At 39.6% G+C, this 22,648-nt stretch overlaps 1 protein-coding gene across 6 annotated transcripts in view; it reads right to left on the bottom strand.

The window, feature by feature from the left end:
- Positions 1 to 1,000: 1,000 nt before the first annotated feature.
- The window catches only part of Pde8 (phosphodiesterase 8), a 36,792-nt gene continuing 15,144 nt past the window's right edge, over positions 1,001 to 22,648 (bottom strand). Inside the window, exons 2-18 of one of the 6 annotated variants that reach the window (XM_032436004.2) lie at positions 11,580 to 12,112; positions 11,054 to 11,175; positions 7,374 to 7,430; positions 7,065 to 7,270; positions 6,880 to 6,939; positions 6,769 to 6,823; positions 6,539 to 6,637; positions 6,233 to 6,343; positions 5,978 to 6,147; positions 5,682 to 5,892; positions 4,194 to 4,361; positions 4,038 to 4,136; positions 3,326 to 3,574; positions 3,047 to 3,266; positions 2,828 to 2,988; positions 2,499 to 2,766; positions 1,005 to 2,437 (exon numbers count right to left, since the gene is read on the bottom strand). In XM_032436004.2, coding sequence (XP_032291895.1) covers positions 2,292 to 2,437; positions 2,499 to 2,766; positions 2,828 to 2,988; positions 3,047 to 3,266; positions 3,326 to 3,574; positions 4,038 to 4,136; positions 4,194 to 4,361; positions 5,682 to 5,892; positions 5,978 to 6,147; positions 6,233 to 6,343; positions 6,539 to 6,637; positions 6,769 to 6,823; positions 6,880 to 6,939; positions 7,065 to 7,270; positions 7,374 to 7,430; positions 11,054 to 11,175; positions 11,580 to 11,958 — 2,781 coding nt within the window. In that variant the 5' untranslated portion in view covers positions 11,959 to 12,112 and the 3' untranslated portion in view covers positions 1,005 to 2,291. Of the gene's footprint in view, positions 2,438 to 2,498; positions 2,767 to 2,827; positions 2,989 to 3,046; positions 3,267 to 3,325; positions 3,575 to 4,037; positions 4,137 to 4,193; positions 4,362 to 5,681; positions 5,893 to 5,977; positions 6,148 to 6,232; positions 6,344 to 6,538; positions 6,638 to 6,768; positions 6,824 to 6,879; positions 6,940 to 7,064; positions 7,271 to 7,373; positions 7,431 to 9,111; positions 10,266 to 11,053; positions 11,176 to 11,579; positions 12,113 to 18,102; positions 18,863 to 22,648 lie in introns of those variants that run through there. The other 5 variants (XM_070209681.1, XM_032436003.2, XM_032436002.2 and 2 more) reach the window with 5 other exon arrangements.

Genomic DNA, 22,648 nt, shown 5'->3' with positions numbered 1-22,648 from the left:
GCCAAAATGTAAATTTCACTTTCTCACACATCTCTATTTTTGAGATTTGGTTTGTTTTCCAATTTGAAATGTATGCAAAGTTTTTGTATTATGTATATGCGTTTTTTATTCGCGTTTTGTTTTGTTGTTTGTTTTTGTTTTTACAATAAATTTGACTAAATCTTAACATTTATAATCCTTAACCTGCAAGGAGCAAACAGACGTAGTAACAAATATATTTCAGTATGTAGTTGTATAAAGATTTATCGTGTTGTTCAAGAAACAAACAGTATCTAAGAATTTAGTATTAGAAATTTCCACACATTTGTTTAAAGAGCTCATATTTAAAAAATAATTCTTTCTTTTTTTTTTTTTTTTGCTTTGAAATTGTAAATACTTAAGATGTGTGCGTGTCCTTAACACATACACATATATTTAAAACATACACACACACACACACACATATTAACAACAATAAATATATGCATATATGTATTCGTATATTTGTATTTGCGTTCAGTTGAAAGGTGTGCGCACGTGTGTGTGTGTGTGTGTGTGTATATATGTAGGGGTGTGTACAAGTTCGACAGGTAAATGGGGCTCTGAAATCAAGCCAGAATCCTGGAGTTTATGTGGTTTACTTGTGTGTGTATAAACTGTATCAAAAATGTCAACGTTAGATATATGTCCAAAAACAGATACAAATTACAGTGTGTTTGAATGATGTTGATGTTGTGTGTCACACACACGTACACGCACGCACACGCACATACATACATACATATATAATAATATATAAATATATTTTTTGAATATGCTTATATGTTCGTAAAATTTGTATAAATTGTATACATATATATAGTTCATACTTATTAATTTGCCTTTGCTTTGATGCATAGGTATGCAAAACAAATTTATGTATATATATATATATCTATATATGTATATGTGTATATATAATATTTTTTTGTTTTTTGATTCTTTTTGTTTTTTTTTTTTTTTTTTTAACAAGAACATTAAATCGATTCGTATTAATTTACTTGTTATATATAATATGTAATTTGTTCAGTCAATTAGATAAAAAAGATTTCAAAAAGGATTCACTTAATCATAAATTGTTTGCATTTTGTTTGTTGCTTTTATGCATCAAAAGTAAACATAGTAAATATTAGATATTAGATAGAAGGTAGATAGTAAGGGGCCCCATAGAATTTCGCACGTTACATATGTGGATTCGAATTGTTGTTGCTTTTTTGTATTTTTGCTAATCAATTTAGTTGTTGTACATTAGTAGAAATAGATATTGATGTAATTCCAGCAATAGTTCGTTTGCTATGCACATCATTTGCTGTCCCAGCTAATCCATGCAAAGACCTAACACACATACAAACACACACACACACACACGCACACACACACACACACACACACAGAGTCATCTAGCTATGGCCTTGCAATTTATCTTAATTTAAAAGTAGTTGGACACTTGTATTAAACAGAGATTGTCTTCGTGTGTGAGGGGCTGCTGGTGACCGAAGGTGGGAGAGGGCAACACGCACGACCTATCTACTAGTATGTGTGTGTTTGTGCAATGGCCGCGACGCCATTTTGTTGGTTATACCGTGCTGTTATACCGTTTTAGGTACCCTAGAGCGCGCGCCATATTGTTCGTTGGACAATATGCGTCTATGTTTGCTATTTTTCTTGTATTTGCATGTAGATTTGTATTTATTTATATACTTATATATATATATAAATGTTTTAACACACACGCACACACATTGAATAGGGCACACAGATATACATATACACACAAATTTTGCTTTCTTTTTTGTGATGTTACTTAAATATTAAATTTTGAGTCCAGCCCAATAATTTTTTTTGTTTTGTTTATCTTTGCTTTCTTTTTGTTTTGTTTTGTTTTGCTCTTCAAACATTTGCCACAGTTTTGTATTTGTTTGTTTTGTTGTTTTTTTTTCTTGTGTGTCTGTGCTGGAGAAATCTTTGTTTGTTTTGGCACCATTTCTTGTGGCCAGCTCGCAATAAGGATTAAGAATCCACCTATACACACACACACACACACACAGAGCTGTTTGGGAAGCGTTATTTAGTCGAGATATGTGTGCAACAAGCGACAACAGCAAGAACGAAACCTATGCCGAGAGAGTGCGACGAAAGCCACGTCTCTGGGCTCGGATTCGCCTGCACTAGAGCATATCCTCCATTTCGTTCTCGCCAATTGTGGATGTGGCAGGCGCCTGGGCCGGCAGCGGCTTAAGTAGACCCGAGAATATTCTCCGAAAAGCCGTATGCTATTTAGAATTGGACGTCTTATTGCCGACAGGCGGCTGCTTGGCCATAATATCGGCAAGGGTATTAACGCCCTGCTCATCATATTTCTTCCACTGTGAGTAGTTGATCTGCATGCACGTGATCAGCTGAGGCATGTCCAGAAAACCTGCATGAAATACAAATTGGTTTACTTTAATTGATCGAATGTGAGAGATGAGCACACTCACCGTCCCAGGCATGCATCATATCCTGTATTATATATTCGATGAAGCCAATCTGGCTCTTTGGTATGCTGCAGGTGGCACGATCGAACATGGGCATCACAATGGGCATGTGCCGTTGCTTCTCCTCGTCCGTCTGCATAAAGTACTCCTCGGCAATGCGCCGCGCCCACTCGATGCAGTACTGCATTGGACGCGCTGGATTGCTCACATCGGCCACCTTGATGAGCATGCGACGCATGAGTATAGATGTCTCCTCCTCCGACTGCACAAGCTGCATTAAAGGCAAATCGGTTAGGGATATTGTCAGATTCCCCATTGCTCAAACATCTTACCTCACGCGGCTCAACCTCGCTGCCAAAGACGCTCACAAACTTGGCCAAGTGCTCAAAGTGACGCGTCATTTCCGTGGCCAGTATCATATCGATAATTGTGCTGCGTGCCGATTTGTACGTCTCCTTGTCCAAGTTCTTGAAAATGTTGATCTTGTCGTCGCCTGCAGGCAGTCCATTTGTCAGCGGAAGGGTTTCAAGCTAAGCTGAACGTGCACTTACCCAGGGTCAGCTTGAAAGTGATTGCCGCATGATGGGACTCCAGCACCGTCAGATCGTTATACAATATGGCCAAGGGATTGTTTGAGTTGCATAGAAAAGCGGAGGAGCGACCAGGATGATCGACATCGTGCGCCGCTGCCGCAATCAAGGCCGTGGCCTCATCCATGCGATCCATTACCATGTCCTTGTTTGCCAGCTGTGTGATAAAAGCACCCGTTGCCTGCAAATAGATGTTACTTATAAAAGAGTGAAATCTTATAGAATTCATAGGACACGCACCTGCATGACGTCCGCTGCGTGTGTGCTATTGTGATATGTGTTGCTCTTGTGATAGTGCGCCTCGATGACGGCCAGCCAGGCTTTGCAGACGTTCTCATCAATGTTCAGTGTGGCAAAGACATCAAAGCGCCGGAACATTTCCATGCCCAAGTACAGCAGCGGATGGTAGTCGGTGATCTCTTCCAATTTGAAAATATCAAAGTCCCAGCTAAGAGATTCTTCAAGTAGTTCCATGATAATGGGATTGGCCTGCGAGTGTTAGTTTGGTTTATTAAAGTTTGCAAAACTATTTATAAACTAAATATTTAACTATTGTCGCTAGTCTTGTAAACAAAGCTGTGAACCCAACAGAAATGTTCGCTATTCCGGTTCTCGGCATGAACTTTTTAACTTGCTTATAGGCTTGATTTGAGCCCTGTTCTATGTGATTCTCATACATTTTGTAATTCTCTGTTGACTATTCAGATATTTGTATTTCTTGATTCACTTTACTTTTTCAATTTCACTAAACTGGAATTATTTGGGCCAAACCATCCTCTTTTCTCTTAGTCAGCTTATGAAATAAGGGGTTCGCTACTCTAACCGGTTCGATTTGAAATCAGTTTGCAGGCTTACTTGAAAGTTAATTTTTCAAGTATCTGAAAATTCGCTAAGTAAAATTAAATTAATTCCGCTTACAACAGTGTATTAATAGACAAATCGTTAAAATTACCTTCATCTTGGCGGGCACAATTGTGGCCGCGCGTGTCGAGTTGCCAGTGCGGATGATGGAGTCGTTGGAGCTGCGTCGCGACGAGTAGACACTGGGGCCCTAAAATGGAAAGAATTTTATAAGAGAGTGCCTTGCCAAGGCGGGCGATGCACATACCGTCAAAAGGGCGCCAATGAGATCGGTGGCTATTGGATCATCGGTGCGTATCTCTTTCATTTGTGGACTGTAGAGTCCTTCGCGCTTAAGGAACTCCAAGACTTTGTCTATGAGGCGTGCCTCGTCAGCTGAACAATTCTCCTGTACTTGTGATAGTAAATTGATTATCTAAAGTGCGAGTGCGCAGTTTGTGTGTTGTTTGATTGTTTGAACAGAGTTTGTTGATTGATTTGTTTGATTGTTTTGTTTTGTTGCAAGCGACGCGCAGCGAGCAAAACGAACGAGCGAGCGAGCGAACGTGCGAGCGAATGGAACCAGTTCATATGTACAATAATGTTGGAATTGTTATTTGTTTGTTTTTTTTTTTTTTTTTTTTTTTTTTTTTGATTTGTTCAAGTACACAGAAAACATAAAAGTAAAAGAGAACATAACAAATATAAGAGATAAAAAAGAGAATAAATGTAAAAACAATAGTTTTAGTTGTGCAATTTGGGTATGTTGTAGTCTGTTATTGATTCGGTATTGACTCAGTATTGGATTAGTAGCGTTAGTTCAAATTCAAATATTTGCCAGAAATGAGCCATTAGAGACGGATGATTGAGTATGCCTTGTCATGGTCAGGACATCCACACCTGTTGGCTCAATTTGTGTTGTGATTTTTAAAGCAACTAAGATACAAATTTTCTGGGGTGACACTTTTCGTGTACTGTTATACAGATGGTGTACAATTGTTATACAACAGGTATACAACTGTTATACAAATCAACTAACCTCATTTTGCGTTCAAAATCCCACATATTTCTTGACTAAAACTATTTCTTACTGTTATACAGCTAACCTTAGAATATTAAGTTTAAGATCAACTTGATGTATTTAATGTTTGAAACTTAGTTAGCTATATTATTTTACAGCTGTTATACAAGTATACTAGTCTATTTCTCGACTGGACCTTTAATCTATTTTAGAGTTGAGTTTCTGTTTCGTAAACAAAGTGATTCGTATTACTCTCCTTTACTCTACCTTTATTTAAAGCAACCTTTTTCACATTCTCTGAATAAGAACCTGCTAATTAATTAGAGAAGTGATTTTGATCAATTCAGTACAGCTCTGACGGTGTCAAAGAGGACTCTGTCAGTATCTGTATCAGTGTGTGTGAGTGTGTGTGTGTGTGTGCACGGTATTTGATGTGCATGGTTGTGGGTGTTGACAGTTGCTACTGATACTACAGTGCTAGTGTCTACATGGCAGGACATTATGACACACACACACACACACACACACACACAGGCACACAAGCACGCACACATACACACACACACACACCACACACACATACACGCGTACGAACCGCACACCACACACACCACGGACACGGACGATAATTTAGTATTTGCAACATGGGCACAGAAAGCATTCGTAGGTTGTCAGATGTGGGAGAGGTCAACAGTTTTAGTCAAAACCAATTGGGCGTACAAAATGGAGTCATACTTTGGTGATGGGCGCCTCCAGGGGCAGCGACGTCAGCTTGGCCAGGCTGGTGCGACGCAGTCCGTCCGACGCAATGGAGCGCACATCGAAGCTGCAGCGACGCACCGAGTGCAGAGAGCCGCGCGGCGCCTCCTTTGGCTGCGGCAACGTGGCAATGAAGTCCATACCGCCGCCGGGTATATCAAAGTTGAAAATCAGATGGGTGGGTGCACTGCCGATGGACAGAGAGCGAGAGAGATTGAGAGATACAGATTAAAGAGATTATAAGTCTGAGAAGATTGGAAGACTGCACTTACCTGCCAATGCAGGCCACGGGCACGACACGCACGTGCATGGGTATGCCCTCTTGATTCTTGCGGCGGACCGTCAGTATGCCATCAAACTCCTTGATGCTCTTGCCCTGCTCACTGATGGTGGACAGGTCCGAGACGAAGATGTCGGCTAATGGCTTGCTAATTATTTCATCCTGTTGTGGGTCGGGGCATGGGAATAGAGAAATCTCATTAATGCCCGCAATTGCACGTCGGTGGCACGTCGGATGAGTCACTCACCAGCCGCATGTTGAGCAGCCGTTCTGTGGCCCGGTTGGCATACTGTATGCGCAGCACGTCGTCCGTGATGAGCACCACCTCCTTCAGCCGGTGCAGGGCCGTGTATAGTGCCTGTGGGTAGGGTGCGGCAGTGGAGCGCAAGAGCAAGAGGCAGGCTTGTGGTTTACATTTACAATTTGATTAAAGCGCCAGCAACGTGGTGGTCGCCACTTGCGCCATTTAATTGAATTAATGCAACCGGGACAGCTGCAGCCTGTAGAGCTGGCCCCCGGGCAGAGCATTAACTCGATTGCGTATTGCGTTTACCTGTTGAGTGGACATAACATTATGCGGCCTTATGATCGAGTGCAGAATCTGCTTTAGTTCCACGCTGCACATTGCCAGGTTGGTCGTCTCGGCTATGCACTGTGTCAGGTAGCAGGAGCAGGAACAGGAACAGGAGCAGGAGCAGGAACGGTAGTAGGAGGCGTAGTGAGTGCAAAAGAAACTTGTTTCAATGCGAACTTAAGACGTGAGCCATTTAATTGGTAACTTACTCTATTAACGCCAGCGTCCAATAGAGCAATTAGCGCATCATCTTTTTCAAAGAAACTAAAAGAAGACATTAAACAGGTGGCTCCAGTTGGATCAAGTTAATATGAACCTACCTCTTCTTGCAGACGGCAATTATTGTCGTTAAATGATGTCCATGTGTGTGACGTATTGTTCTAGTGGGCAGTGGGAAATGGGAAATGGGAGATGGCAAATCAATTTAAGTGATAAGTTTTAGTAAAGTTTTTCGCTGCTGTTGCTGTTGGGACATCACGTATACGCAACGTTGGCCAGCACTCACCTTGCAATGTGCTCGGCATCGAGACCTTTTGTGGAGCGCGCATCAATTATAATTAGATGATAGCATTGCGCTGTGGCATATGACTTGTGCAGGGTTTCGAGGGCTTCCTCCTTGGATTTAACCAGCGTTGCGTCCAATTGATGGCGCTGGCAGGCCAAGGTGACCACCTCGCAGATGCTATCCGATTTGTGAAAAACTAAAAGCGCCTGCGGGTGAATTGACATTGGGATTGGGCATTAGTCAAATTGGACTGGAAAGCGAAAGGGCGAGCGAGCGACTGGGCTGGCTGGTTGGCACGTGTCAGCTTACCTTAAGTTGAGGATTCGGTGGTAGCACGGTTGGATATTTCAAGTCCATGAGATTTCGCTGCAACACAAGTCAAAAACAGGTGAGCAAGAGGTGAGCAGGTGAAGCAACGTGTAAAATTTAATAAAAATCTACAGCGCTGGCTTTGCCATCAAAATAAGAGGGCTTAACTCGGCTTCTGTCTGTGTCGTGTCAGTTTACGAGTGTGCGTGTGTGTGCGTGTGCGTATGCATGTATATCTGTGTGTGTTTCTATGTGTGCCAGTGTGTGTGTGTGTGTGTGTGTGTTTGTCTCGCACAATATGCGTAAGGTGTATGTGTCGCTAAAATGATGATAAATTAAAATAAAATTGCATGTGCCCGACGGAAAGTTGCCGCATTGGTGACTTGGTCTGCAGATTTATTATGCTCGTATGAATAAATGCGATATGTGAAAATCAGGGATTTAAAACACACACACACAAAGACAGACACACAGATACGTTGGGATGAAATACAACTGCGTAGCTCAGTAATGAAAACACATGTTGACATCAAAAGGAACCAAATTCAAAACTATTTATAACCATCTTTTGGATATACAACTGCCTTTCGTTGATTTAAAAATCGATATTCATAAATTGCGCATAATCAAACACTGAGAATAACTTTGGATTTAGCAGGCCACCTTTAAGTAATTCATTTTGCCTTGCAAAAACAATTTTGTGAAAAAGTAATTTCTTGCAATTTACTTTTTAAATTAACTTCCAGCTAAATTGGCAACATTATTGATTCTGGAGTTTTTCCACATGGAGTTTTTCACAAACAACCATTGATTGGGGGAATGTATTTTCCATAATTTATTTTCACTAAATATGGAAAAACAATAAGTGAAGTTTTTCTCACATTTCTTTTAAGTAGCTCCTGAATGTGTGAACTAAGGAAGTGAAGTGAAGTTCGTGGGGAGCGGAAATGGGTGTGTGAATATTATTTCTGGCAGGTTCTTTGCTTATTGTAGAACTTTAATTGAAGTAAGCGAATATATATTTAGGGTATGTAATAACTAGGGTCGATATCTGGACAAATAGTTAGATAGATAGATAGACGAACAGTTGCACAAAACCAATATGCCCTGTTTTTGATGCAAAAATTTGCTGTTTCATTGTAGAGAAATGCTTTTCGATTAATTTACAAATTACCTACTGAAGAACATTATTATACAATTTTTGATTAATGTTCAATTATTTGTTAATTAATTGCTGAAACTTGTTTGAATATCATGAATTCTTGGCTGAAACGTGCATCGACATGCTCTTAAGCCTCAGGTGAAGTGAAATCGAAATAAATCTCAACTTAGAGATGTAATTGTAGAATTTCCTTTAGTTTTGTAGACTTTCAAAATACCTATGTAGGGTTATTTTCCAAAAAATAAGCAACTGTCATATTAATAGAACTCATATGAATATGCCTTATATATAAATTTATATGAATCAATGTCGGCAATTGCCCGGAGCGTCAAAGCTTTTGATGATTTCCGGAATTGGTAACATCAATCAATTACGTTTTTGTTAATTTGAATCATGGACAAAGTCGAAATCGCGCGCTGATAATGGCAATGACAATTCTAAGGGTTCTCTTTGTTGCGCTGGCGAGCTATCTTTGGTGGGGCTATCAGTTGATAAATAAAAGAGTCGACAATTTTCTTGCTACTTATGGAGCCTGCCAGGCTGTCCCAATTACAATAATGCCTGTCAGCCAAATACCTGAAATGTTTTAAACTCATCCTCTTCGCTCTGAGGCGACGGCTTCTTGCCGTTGCCCACCCAAAGACGCAGCTTGGGACCCTTGTGCAGACGCCGCTCGTACAGGCTGTGGCACTGCCGATCAAATCCGCAACTCTTGGAACGTAGCGGCACCCCATCCTTGTCCTCCTGTTGCTGTAGTGCTGTTAGCTTGGTTCTATCTTCCAGCGTGAGGTTGTTCAGCAGCAGTGCCTGGGTGTCCAGATTGCGTATGGCCTCGACTATTTCCGGCTGCATGATACGTCCGACTCCGCTGCCAGCGCCAACTGTGCTGCTGCCGCCGCCGCCGCCGACGCTGCTGCTGTTGCTGCTGCCACCGAAGGCCATGCTCAATGACCTTGTATTACGGAGCAATGGCGTCATTATATCCCTGCCCTCGGCCGCCTCATTTGCCTCGTACTCCAATTCCATTTGCTCGGGCGTCTTGCTGGAGTTGCCTGGCAACGGCACGGGCACTGGCAACGGCACGGCCCCTGGAACTACGCCAGCTACCTTCATTTCCGAGGTCGCATTTGTTTCAAGCACTGGACGGATGCTGCCATTTGACGCTGTTGTGCGGCTATTGCGGCTGTTGTTGCTCTGCTCCAAATCCGAGCTATTAGGCATAGTTGTGCTGACAGCGCTTATCAGCCGGCTCTTATCGACGTCATCAGCACACGATGTTGTTGAAGTCGTCGCCGTCGTCGTCGCCGTCGTCGCCGTCGTCGTTGTCGTTGTCGTCGACGCTATGGCTGGTGCCCGTTGCAGCTTTTTATTGTCATTATCGAGCTGTTGATCAGTAGTCGTCGTCACGGTGCTTGTTGTTGTTGTACTGGTTGATTTACTTGCTGCTGTTGCTTTCGCAATGATATAGCGTTCCGTATCGGCGTCCGTCTCCAACTCATTTGAATGGGCGGCCGCGGCTCTCGCTGACGACGACGACGACGACGACGACGACGATGATTTGGTGCGAAAAATTTTTGGCAAACAATTGCGCATTCTGCTAATTATACAATAACACTCACACCGCTAAGCTACTTCACAATATCAATATCAACAACAACAAAAGAACACTTGACTCGCTTCTCAAACTCAATGCTCAACAAAATGTCCTTCTATGCGAGCAGCGGCAACAATTGCAGAGCGCTTGCGTAAGCAGCCACAGCGGAGCACATATTAAAAAGCCGACAGAAAAAAAAAAACCAACGAAACAAAATATTGATTTGATATGAAAAGATTTCCACTGATCAAATTGAGATTTAATTAATCCAGTCGAACGAGTCTGCTCGTATATGGGACACTGGCGGAGTCGTGAGCTAGGTCTGCTTAGTGTCTAAAAATTGAATATTTCACTGGTTTTGCGGTCGAAACGCGACTGACTGACTGAGTCAATTGGCTCGACAGTGGGGCGACAGCTACGAGTAGCTGGCAATGCGGCGGGTTAATCTATTTCTTTACTTTTTGATTTCCCACCTTCAATGTTAATTGATTTGATTTCTCTGGCGGCACATTGTTTATGTGCGACACACACAAGCACACACACACACACACACGCACACCTGAGCGTTGTGCTCTTTTTTACATACACACACACACACACACTCATTCGGACGCGCGCACGTTCAGTTCTCAGTAAGTGTAAATGAGCGGCTATTTAAAGAAGCGCAGCTGAGCAAAATGTAAAGCAAAAAAGCACAAAAAAACAATTCAAAGAAAAAGGCATGAAAAAACTTTGGCGAGAGCTTCCATCATATAACGCGCTGTGATAAGATATCTTATCAAAGACGTAACACATGTGCGTTGCGCTCGACAAAATGCCCAACCGAAAGCGATGGCCCGGGGCCAGGCGAAACAAAGGTGGCCGAAAAAAAGAAAATGAATAAGAAACAAATGCGTAATCAGCATCACAGATAAATGCGCTCACCTGATACACGTCCATTGACTCATCCTCGGGCGTCAGTGCCAGCGCCAGCGAGGATTTGCGGTGACCAGGACGGCCACTGCCGCCGCCGCCACCGGAGGAGCTGGTGCCCGAAGTGCCGGTGCCTGTAAAGACAGCAAAGACAAACAATAAATGCCAAACGCTTCAAACAGGGTCCAATAAAAGTTTGGCGCTGAAAAGCATGCTACATTTTTGTGTGTGCGACGGCAAATGTGTTGCCTACTTTTAGATCGCCGCACGCACACACGCACAGCCAAAGAGATAGACTGAGAGAGCGAGTGAGAGAGAGAGAGAGAGAGAGGGAGCGCTAGAGAGGACAGCAGACGCAGGCCTCCCATTCACATCTTCCGTCGTCTAGTCGCACGTTTTATTTAATTATAAGCGTTGGCATTTCAAAAAACACTTTATAACAGGCACACGCACGTTTAGTCCACACCCCCCACACGCCCACACACCCACAGCAGGTCCCACATACCGCCCCACGGTCATATTAAGACAATCCGCTTACCCACAAGCAGCTCGGACTCGGAGGCCGGACGCGTTAATGAAGCTCTGCTTGTCATAGTTGTTCGTGTTGTTGTTGTTGCTGCTGCTGCTGCTGCTGCTGCTGCTGCTGTTGATGCTGTTGGTGTTGTTGGTGTTGTTGTTGTTATAGCTGGTGCTGTGGGTGTTGTTGCTGCTGCTGTTGTTGTTGTTGTTCCTGCTTCTGCCTCAACGGCGTGCATTTGTCTGGCCGCCCTGCCCATCATTAGTGCGGCCGCACCCGCACTCGCAGCCGCCCCCACGCCCGCACCCACACAATTGCAATCGCTCTCAACGCCTTCCTCGCTCATGTGGGCCGACGACGATGTCCCGGACAGATTCGCTGGCTGGCTAGATATAATCATGGCGCGGCTTTTAGTTGTTGCCTTTGCCGATGCCGTGGCCGTGCGTTGTTTGTCTTTTCTTTACTTTTTTCTTTATTATTGTTTTTGTTGTTGTTTGTTTTTTCTTCTTGGTATTTTCCGTTTTTTTTATTATTTCGCTGACTTTGCAAATTAACTACAAATATTCAACATAATTATCGCTTTTGATTATTTTCGTGGCACTATGTTAATTTGTCATTTATTTTGTTGCTGTTGTAGCTGGCCCAGCTGCTCCGGCTACCCGGCTGCCCCGGCTGCCCGGCTGTTTATCTGGCTGTGCTGGCATTGATTTCAAACAATTAGTGCGTAATGATAACCTGCTCCACATGCATAACTGTGTGTGCTTGAGAGAGTATCTATGAGTATTTATGAACAAAAATAGCCCTGAAACATAAACATGCGGAACTGAGCTGCTAGTACCCTACTCATATCATTATATATATATATACATATATTATATATTATATATATAATTAAGTTTTACACGTTAGGTTACTATAAAAAAATATATTTCAATTTATTATTTTCACTTAACGGCTACTTTTGTTGAGTACATTCAGATTTGCTTCCCGAATATGAACTGATTTATCTAACTGTTGCGGTCGCTTAGCAAACTTCGCTTTGAGAGAGTTTGAGTCAAAATTGAGTGAAGTTTGAGCTGCGTCAGCAATTATGCGTGGGATAGTACTCTGATGGGAACATTGACAGTGGCGTGATATTTAGGGTGAATTGTTTATGTCTACCAAAAGGGGGACAGTTTGATCTTGACCAATGTCGATGTTATCACCAGGCTCTTTGTTTACAATATTAGAAATGTTTATAATTGTGCTTATGCTTATGTGCTAAGTTATGTTAAAGGGTGGGTGCGACTATGGATATGTCACTCCCCCAACCATTAGAAAAGTGCCTGTCCTCAGGTGTTTAAGTTTGGATATAGTGTAACATTTTCTTCTTTTACAATTGGTATATCTCCTATTATTGTAGGTGTTTCTTCTACTTTGGGTTTTTTATATTTTATAATTAATTTCTTAGGTATGCTTTTGAACTTATATGTCAAATACAGTGTTAAACTTATTAATATGATTACAAATATGGTTATTGTAATTATCTGGAATACATTGTTAAATTTTGTATGTGCATTTATAATTTGTTTCGTTTGTACAAACGAAAGTGGTTCTAATTTTATAACATCATTGCTTACGTAAATGCTTTGAGTATAATCTAACATATTGTTTGAAATTGAAATTTCATTAATTTGCAATGAACAATTAAAGATTTTTATTATATTGTTTCCTTCTATTGTTATTTCGTTATTTATACAATTATGGTTTAATATAGTTTTTGGTAAATTCCAAGTTAAAATTATATTTGGTTCTATGTAGTTGATTTGAAAATTTTGCAAAATTTTAGTATAACTACATTCTGATGTTATTTGGTTTAAAATTCCTGTTAAACATTCATTATTAATTAATTTTTTTGTTTCTCTGCTATAAACTTTTTTATCTTGGGTAAAATATTTTTCATGAGCTATTTCTGTCAAAATATTATTATTTTCATCCGGGTATGGAATTATTTCGAATACCGGGCTTTTTATTATTTCTCGAGGAATATGGGATATTATCAGTATTTCGTTTGTATCTGATTTAAACCAAGTGGAAGTTTTTGTATTCAACAATTTCTCAGAATTAACATGCAACAAATAGTCATGTTTTAGTAATTTTGGGTTAAAAATTCCTAATCTTGTGAGCTGCATTCCCATCTCAATGTCTTTTATATATTCTGTAAAGTGTTGTAAGTTAAATATAAGGATATCTAATTTCTTTCCTTTTTGTTTCTCTTGATCTAGTTCGTTCATGATTTCTATTCCTTTGTTTATAGCTTCTATTATGTAATTTAATTCGTTAACCTGAACGCTGTTTTCTGCTAAGTTGCTTATTTTTTGTTCAATTTCTGCTTTGTCTTCTTGATCTAATGTTCCAAATAAGTATTTATATGCTGTTCCTACTATGTTAACTAAACCTCTTTTGCTGCGTTTGGCTATTTTTAAGCCGTTTATTTCTCTGTTTAATTTTTCTACTAGGTATTCGATTTGTATAAGGTTATTGAATTCTTTACTTTGTTCAATTAAATTGTTAAAAGTTTCTTCGGTTTTTGTTATATTAACCGTTAAACAGTGGAATTCGTAATCTGTCGGAATGTCTATGGTTCCTGTTTTAAATATGAGATATCCGTTATGGGCTTTGATAGGATTAATTTCAATACTCTGTGCATTTATATAGTTTACAGTTATTGATAGTAATATTATAATAATTAATTTAAGCTGGTGCTTGTATGTTTTGATCGCTGTCTGTTGTTGACCTGTAATTGTTATATTTGCTTTGATTAGTCTTCTTTTTCTTTTTGAATTTGGTTTTGTAATGTGTTATTTTCCTGCCTCTGTTAGTTTCCTCAAAATGTTTGTCGTCGATTTGTCTTAGTTCTCCTGTTTTCTTGAACGGGGTTGTCGTCTTTGATTTAACTAACGGTGAGTGTTTGTATCTAGTGTCAATTTCATAATTTGTTCGTTTTTTGTTGAGATTATTTATTAGTTTTTCTTTATTAGCTTGAGTGTCATACTCTGGTGTACCTGCATATATGAATATGTCCGCTGGTGTTCTGTTAGTCGTTTTGTGCTTTGTTTTATGATTGTACGTGTAGAGTATAGTTTCAAATTTTGTAAGTTTATTTTCGACGTCTGAGTCGCTGTTAATGATTCTTAGTTTTTCGTTAACTGTCTTATGAAATCGTTCTACGTCGGATATACCGTTTTTACTAGTGGTTATATTAATATTTACTGCTTCTGATTTTAGCCATAATTGTAAAGCTGTGCACATAAAAGCTGAGTCTTTGTCTGCCTTTATTTCGATGGGTTTACCCATTTGGTTGAACACTTGTAATATAGCTCGTTTGGTTTCTAGCCAGTCTCTACTTTTTATTTCTATTAATGATGCAAATTTTGAATAGATATCAATGCAAGATAAAAATTGTTTATCTCCTACTATGTAAAAATCCATTACATATTTTTCTCGGATATTAGCGATTTCCGGAGTTATTTCGAAAGTTAATTTTGTATCTCTGTGTTCTGTTTTTGCGATGTTGCAAATCTCACATTCATTTATTAGATTTTGAATTAGATTTTGATAATCTGGGAAATAGTGGGTTTCTTTGAACCAATTGATAGTTTTTTCAATTCCTGGATGTAATAATTCTTTGTGCTTTTTTAATATTAATTCTTTGAATTCTGCGTATGTTTGAAGGTCTATTAATTTTGTACTAGTTTTCATTGCCTTTGTTGAATTATTCGGACTTATTATTTCTAAGTAGGCTTCTTGAAAAATTGGAAAATCTGCTTCGTTGTGGAAGTATAGCACACTTTTCTTTGTGCATAAGTATTCTTTTATTAATTCTTTGGCATGCGTATTAGTCATGTCTTTGTACGTAATTTTTATGTTGGTTTTGTGAAAGTAATTCGTAACTTTTGTTTCGTTCTCGGTTCCTTTTTCAAATTCTATTTGTCGATTATAATAATTAAGTGGTCTTTCTGTGATTTGTAAATGGTTACTGTTGTCTTCTTGAGCACTATGTATTGTTGCTCTTGTGCTAATTGTATCTTCGCCTAAGAAGTTTTCGTTTAATTGAATTCTGGACAGAGCATCTGCCACATAATTTTCTTTTCCTGGGACGTATTTAATTTGGAAATCAAACTCATTTAGCTTGATCTTCCACCTTTGTAATTTCATGTTAGGTTCTTTCATATTATTTAACCAGACGAGTGGTCTGTGATCACTAAGGATTTGAAATTGTCGACCAAAGAGATAGGACCTAAAGTATTTAGTGGCCCAAACGATTGCTAATAATTCTTTTTCAATCGTTGAATAATTTAACTCATGCTCGTTGAGAGTTCTACTTGCATAGCATATAGGCTTATGCTCTTGCGAAAGGACGGCCCCTATTGCCATATTACTCGCGTCTGTAGTTAATGAAAATGGTTTTTCGAAGTTAGGGTATATTAAAATTGGGTCGGATGTTATGAGTACTTTTAGCTTTTCAAACGCTAGCTCGTAGTCTCTGTCTTTTATATTGATTTTTGCTCCCTTTTTTAATTTAAGTGTTAATGGTTTTACTATATTAGCGAAATTTGGTATAAATTTCCTATAGAAACCACATAATCCTAGAAATGATTTAATTTCTTTTGGGGTTTTTGGAATTGGGAATTTGACAATTGCTTGTATCTTGTTGGGATTTGGTTTTATACCCTCAGTTGTGATGATGTGACCGAGAAATTCAGTTTCTTTTCTCATAAACTCGCATTTATCCAACTGTAGTTTTAAGTTAGCTTCTCTAAGCTTCTTAAATACCTTTTGTAGCGACAAAATGTGTTCCTCCAATGAAGTGGAAAAAATAATAATGTCGTCTAAGTAGACCAGACAATCTTTAAAAATTAAATCTTCTAAGAGATTGTTCATACAACGTTGGAACGTTGCAGGTGCATTCTTAAGACCAAATGGCATGCGAGTGTACTCGTAATGGCCATGTTTAGTCGAAAATGCGGTCTTGGGTATTGAACCAGGATCCATTTGGATTTGGTGGAAGCCTTTGGCTAGATCAATGGTTGTGAAATATTGACATTTTCCAAGTTTGTCTAATATTTCATCCATGATCGGGATAGGGTATTTATCATTAATAGTTAGTTCATTGAGATTGCGGTAATCTATGACTAACCGGAACTTTTGCTTTCCAGATGCATCGTTTTTCTTTGGAACGATTATTACTGGTGAGCAGTAAGGGGATTTGGATTTACGTATGATATTTTGTTTTATCATATCGCTTATTTGTTTATTTACTTCCTCATCGTATATTTGAGGATATTTGTATGGACGCTTGTAAATTGGGTCCTCATGTTTTGTTAGAATTTTGTGTTTAATTGTACTAGTGAAAGTCAAATTGTCACCTTCATGGTACTGGATATCACGAAATTCATGTAAAACTTTTTTTATTTTTTCTTTTTCTTCTGAGTTTAGGTGCTCTAGCCTAAACTCATTGTTTTCTATTAATTCATTATTAATAGCGAAGTTAAATGGTCTGTCCTCTGTTGAGGGTGGATCAAGGCACTCTTGTGCGGTCATGTCCTCTTCGACCTCTTCGTCGTTATATCTAAAACAAAAGTTAAATTCTCCTAAGGTTACGGATCCTTGTGCATAGTCTATTTTTGCTTGACATGCCTCAAGGTATTCTCTCCCAATCAGAACATCATAATGCTCTGAGAAGTCGTGAATATAGAATTTTTGTTTGCTCGGACAAATTTTGCTTGCTCCTAATCGTATACTTTGTTTTAATTCAATAACACCATTTATGGTGTGAACCTTTAATGTTTCGTTGTAAACTGGAAAATTTAAGCGGTTTGTTTTCATTAGATTTATGGTTGAACCTGTGTCGATGACACATTTTAGAACTTCGTCATTCATAATCAATTTTATGAATGGATTTCTTCTGTTTGTTCCGAGGCTTGCTGATGAAAATTTTCGGATGTATCCATTTTCATCTGCCCACTGTTACTATCTCTTTGACGTTTAGTCGGAGGGTTTGGTGCATTCAAGCGTGAATGGGACTGATTTTGGTAGTTTAAGGGATTTTGGTATCTACCTTGACTTAATTTCTGTTGGAACTCGTGGTGAGCTTTCTGATTGTCTTCGGACTTATTATGCTGTTTATTTTGTGCGTGATAACTCTGATTCGTGTTGGAATAGCCACTTGAAATGGTGGTTGGGTTAGCATTTTGCTGATAATTTCCCATGTTCCTACGATTGTTATTTGGATTTCCCTGAACATTATTATTTTTAGGTTTTTCAGTAACGCTATTTTCATATAATCCCTCTCTTTGAGCTACTTGCTTTAGTTTTTGTGTCGACGTAATGTCGTGTCTGGCTAACATCATGAAAAGCCTATCTGGTAATTTTTTTGTAATAACATCTTTGATTGTGTTATTCATAGCATTTGTATAAAGGGTTGTATTGCTAGGTATATTTTCTAGTGCTAACTTATTTAAAATAACAAAAGATTTATTCTCGAGCTCCTCGATGAACTTACGGACGTTTCCTTGGTAATTCGTGTTGTATAAGCGTCGAAGGAGTTCTTCAAATGGTGTCTGCACTTTGTATTCTTCAATCAATGCGTTTCTCAGCTCCTGCCAAGTGTTGGCTGCTGTCCTTTGTGATATTCTCTGAGCATCTCCTGTGACTTGCAATTCGATGGCTCCGTATAAGATGCTATGTTGTCTAACATCTCGGGTTGGATACAGGTGTAGGATGTAATCTATCCTTTTAATGAAGGCGTTTAGTTGATCCGTTGATCCGTCAAAGCTTGGCACCTGTCTAAGTTGTGAAAGGGCCTGGTTGAGGTGTTGTTCTGATAATTCCATTGTCATCTTGGTGTAATACACTTTTTTTTGAATAGTTTTGAGTTTGTAGGTTTGAACTTTATTGTTCTTTGATTTTGCACTTTTATTTTAAGTTAAAGTTTGTGATGGATTATTGTGTAAATGTTTTTTTTTTTTTTTGTGTGTGTGTCTTAAAAAGACTCAGTAATAACGTATTGCAGGGATCAAACGATATGCAAAGCCAGTCGTTATTAACTGTAGTAGCTTTATTGCCCAAAGGGTCAATATTATTAAGCTACTAATGACCCGAAGGTTCTTGTGCGGATACGTATTCGAGAAAATTTTTATTACACTCCGACAACACTTTCGGTCGCGATTGTGCGTTAGATCTGGGAATTAATTATCCTTTAGCGATCTTTAATTTTTCCCGACGTATCCTACCGACTGCGCCAATTAAGTTTTACACGTTAGGTTACTATAAAAAAATATATTTCAATTTATTATTTTCACTTAACGGCTACTTTTGTTGAGTACATTCAGATTTGCTTCCCGAATATGAACTGATTTATCTAACTGTTGCGGTCGCTTAGCAAACTTCGCTTTGAGAGAGTTTGAGTCAAAATTGAGTGAAGTTTGAGCTGCGTCAGCAATTATGCGTGGGATAGTACTCTGATGGGAACATTGACAGTGGCGTGATATTTAGGGTGAATTGTTTATGTCTACCAAAAGGGGGACAGTTTGATCTTGACCAATGTCGATGTTATCACCAGGCTCTTTGTTTACAATATTAGAAATGTTTATAATTGTGCTTATGCTTATGTGCTAAGTTATGTTAAAGGGTGGGTGCGACTATGGATATGTCACTATATATATATATTTATTTATGTAGAGGTATGTACTCGCAGTTATGTATATATAGAGAAAATATTTGCGTATATTCAAATAAATACACGCTGCCTGCCTGGCTGGCTGTGTGTATCTTATCGTTGTTAGCGTCCGCCTGCCTCAGTTGCGCTGGCTAGCGGTACGCGTTGTAATCTAAACGAAAATCGATAAATTGTTTAGATAAAAGCCACAGCAGCAGCAGCTACGGCAGCAGCCGACCGACCGCTGACGTCGCTAGCCATAAGCAACAGGGTTTGGTTTTGGCTTTGGTTTTGGCTTAGGCTTGCTACGAGGCCATGCCCAGCTACTCTATGGCCATGTTGAATTTTCAGTTGAATCTCAACTATTTCAAGCACACACAAATACACTCCCATACACACACAAACACACACACACACACGGGGGTACTTAAACCTATGGCGTCTCTCGGAACGGCTGCAGAAATGGCGCCAATGAAAGTGGCTGCAAATACTTACAACACTTGCTCACATTAAGGCTCATGTTACACACGGACACACACCACTCGCAACAGTTGCTGGCTCATTAGTGTGTAAAGTGTACACACAAGTTGGCTGGAGGGGGAGGAGGGTGGTTGGAAGTGAAGGTGCGCTTGATTTTGATCGATTAGCACTTGGCTTATTTACGAGTATGCAACATGGCCGCAACGGCGACGACGCTGTGCAAACACACTGCAGGCTATATTAAAATTTAACTGCTCGACAAACAGGAGCACGGTTACGACTACGGATGGCGTTATTTGCAAACAAACGGAATGAAACGCAACGCAACGCAAAGCAACCGCCGCAACTTTAATGAAACTCAAATTGTTGTTATTCAAAGTTCAATTATGAAGCCGTAGCAACTGGCAACGGGCAACGGACAACTGGCAATTGGTAACTGGCAAACTGGCAACTGGCAACTGGATGGCACTGACTAGACCAGGCCACTGCGCAACGTCCGCACTAATCCGTTATGAAAAACTGTTTGCCAGATGATAATTCTCGCACGGATTCTGAAACCGCCAGCGAACGCGCTGCGCTCTACACACCAAACGGTCGGCCACTTGGCCTCAACCATTTCGCTGTTGCTAAGAATGATTTCCTGTTAACTTGTCCTTAAACTCGTCTAATTGGACTTATTGCAAACGCGAATCCAATTAGGACTTCTTAGTGTGCGCGGCAGACACAGAGAGAGTTCTAGTCGAATAAAGAGTTGAATAATTGTTGATGCCTTGAGCAGAATTGGATAAATATTTAAGCAATTTATATTTGCTTTGAGTCAAAGCTAAGTCTCACAAAATCAAGAACATTTTGTTTTGGCAACTCAAGCTGGCCTGCAAAATTCTGTAATACCCCAAGCAACAGTATAAATTTATTATGTCTGTGTATCGATGAGTGCATAATAATAACTTCTTCTTGGGCAGAGATTATGTTTGTTGAACAAATTGGCTAAATTATGTTGCGTAAAAAATATGTATATAAATTATTGAAAGCCATCCAATTACTCAGGTATTGCAAATTGATTTTCGATGAATTTTATGCCCAACAAATTTTCTAGGAATTTCAATAATTTGTGGCGCAGCTTCAGAGAAATAAATTTCTTTGATTTTGTGAGCCAATGGCATATATATTTATGTTAAAGCGTTTTGTCAACAATTGAAATTGTTGATAATAATGCCAAAAGTCATAGAGCATTATGCTGCCTTATTTGGAATTATAAAAATCTAATTAAAGTACAACAAATTGCAATTTTTCTGATTTCAGTTTATTATACTTGTACACAACGTTAAATTCTTTGTCAATCAATTTGAACAACCTTCAGTTATTATTGCTAAGACGTGATTTTTTAAGGCTTTAACATCCGCTGCAAATCGGGTAAATATTTTCTTGCGCAAGACACAAAAAGAACTAAACAAAAATATTTACTAACAATTTCCGTTTCAATATGTTAAACGCACGAAAAATATTACAGAAATTTCAAAAACTCCGAGAATCAAGACATGAAACTATTTGTTATTGTTTTTAGCGTTTGGTGTTCAGTGAATTGAAACGTTTCAATCTTAAATATGAAAAGAAGCTCGCCTCTTACTTTGAATATGTTTCTCTCTTCTTGTTAGCTGCTAGAATCTCGAACTAAGAAAAGTTTTGCTCCTATATATATATTGAGAATGGATTGGGTTGCGATTGCATTGCAGAGCATTGTCGGGATGGCATTAGCCGGTCTTTGGCTGAGAGTGTCTTTTGCGCCTTGTTTGTTGTCATGACAACCAATTAATTTTTGATAAGATAATATCAGGCGAGTTTGCTCATAGTATTCAGATGTTTAGGCCCCCGTACACACAGAGATACGGATACTGAAACAGGCGTATAATGCGTTTTCAGAAACACACAGACACGCACACACACACACAGGCACAGGCACAGGCACATAGACAAAAAGACACACAGATACAAATAAATAATCAAGTAGAAAACAAAGCCCGTGCACAATCTACATCTGCTAGTAGGAGACAGAGACGGAAAGAGAGGGAGAGAAAGAGAAAGAGAGAAAGAGAGAGAGAGAGAGAGAGAGAGGGAGGCGTGTGTGTAAGAGAGGAAGAGTGAGAGGGCGTGTGCTGGTTAGTATACGACTTAGTTGGCCTGCTTCTGGGCACGTTGCTCATGTTTTGTCCGGACCCGAAATGCGAAACCTACCCCCGAGGCTTTATCTATCCAGCGGCGATCATCACCGCTGATAGTTGACGATAGTGGGCATGGACATGTCGCCAAGTCCAGTGTCGCCTCATATTGACACTAGCGGACAGTTGGTGAAAAATGTCGCTTTCACTCCCAGCGAACGGGGCGCTGTCTGCGCATTAATCTAATCTCTGGAACTGGCATAGTAGTATATGTATATATGCATACATACATATATTTGTGAAAAGCTTCACGTGGCTTTCGGGAGCAGTGGCAATGTACTCTGCCAGCTAAATGTAAACAACAGCAACAAAATCCGATTTTAATGCGACAACTTGCAAGGCACAAGTGCACAGAGATTTGCGCCAACTACTTAAAGGGCGTAATCAGTTCAATTCAATTTGATTCAATTGAGTTCAATTCTACACGATAGCAAGAGAGAGAGAGAGAGTGAGCGAGAGGAGAGAGCAATTAATGTGAAACATTGATAAATTGCAGCATACTGATCGCGCGCAGTCGGTAGTTGACACCTGCCCATGCCAGCAGCTGCTGGCAGGCGGGGATTAGGCGCACATAATGTATCGACGGCATTTGGCCACACTGCATTTCAGTTTCAGTTTCAGTTTGTTTTGTTTTCGTTTCTCTTGCTAGTTTGCTTTGCCCGTTGCCTTTGTGTATTTTGATTTGATTGATGTTT

The sequence above is a fragment of the Drosophila virilis genome, chromosome 5 (assembly GCF_030788295.1).
Source record: "Drosophila virilis strain 15010-1051.87 chromosome 5, Dvir_AGI_RSII-ME, whole genome shotgun sequence".
Lineage (NCBI taxonomy): Eukaryota > Metazoa > Arthropoda > Insecta > Diptera > Drosophilidae > Drosophila > Drosophila virilis.
This window is presented reverse-complemented; position numbering and strand designations above follow the sequence as displayed.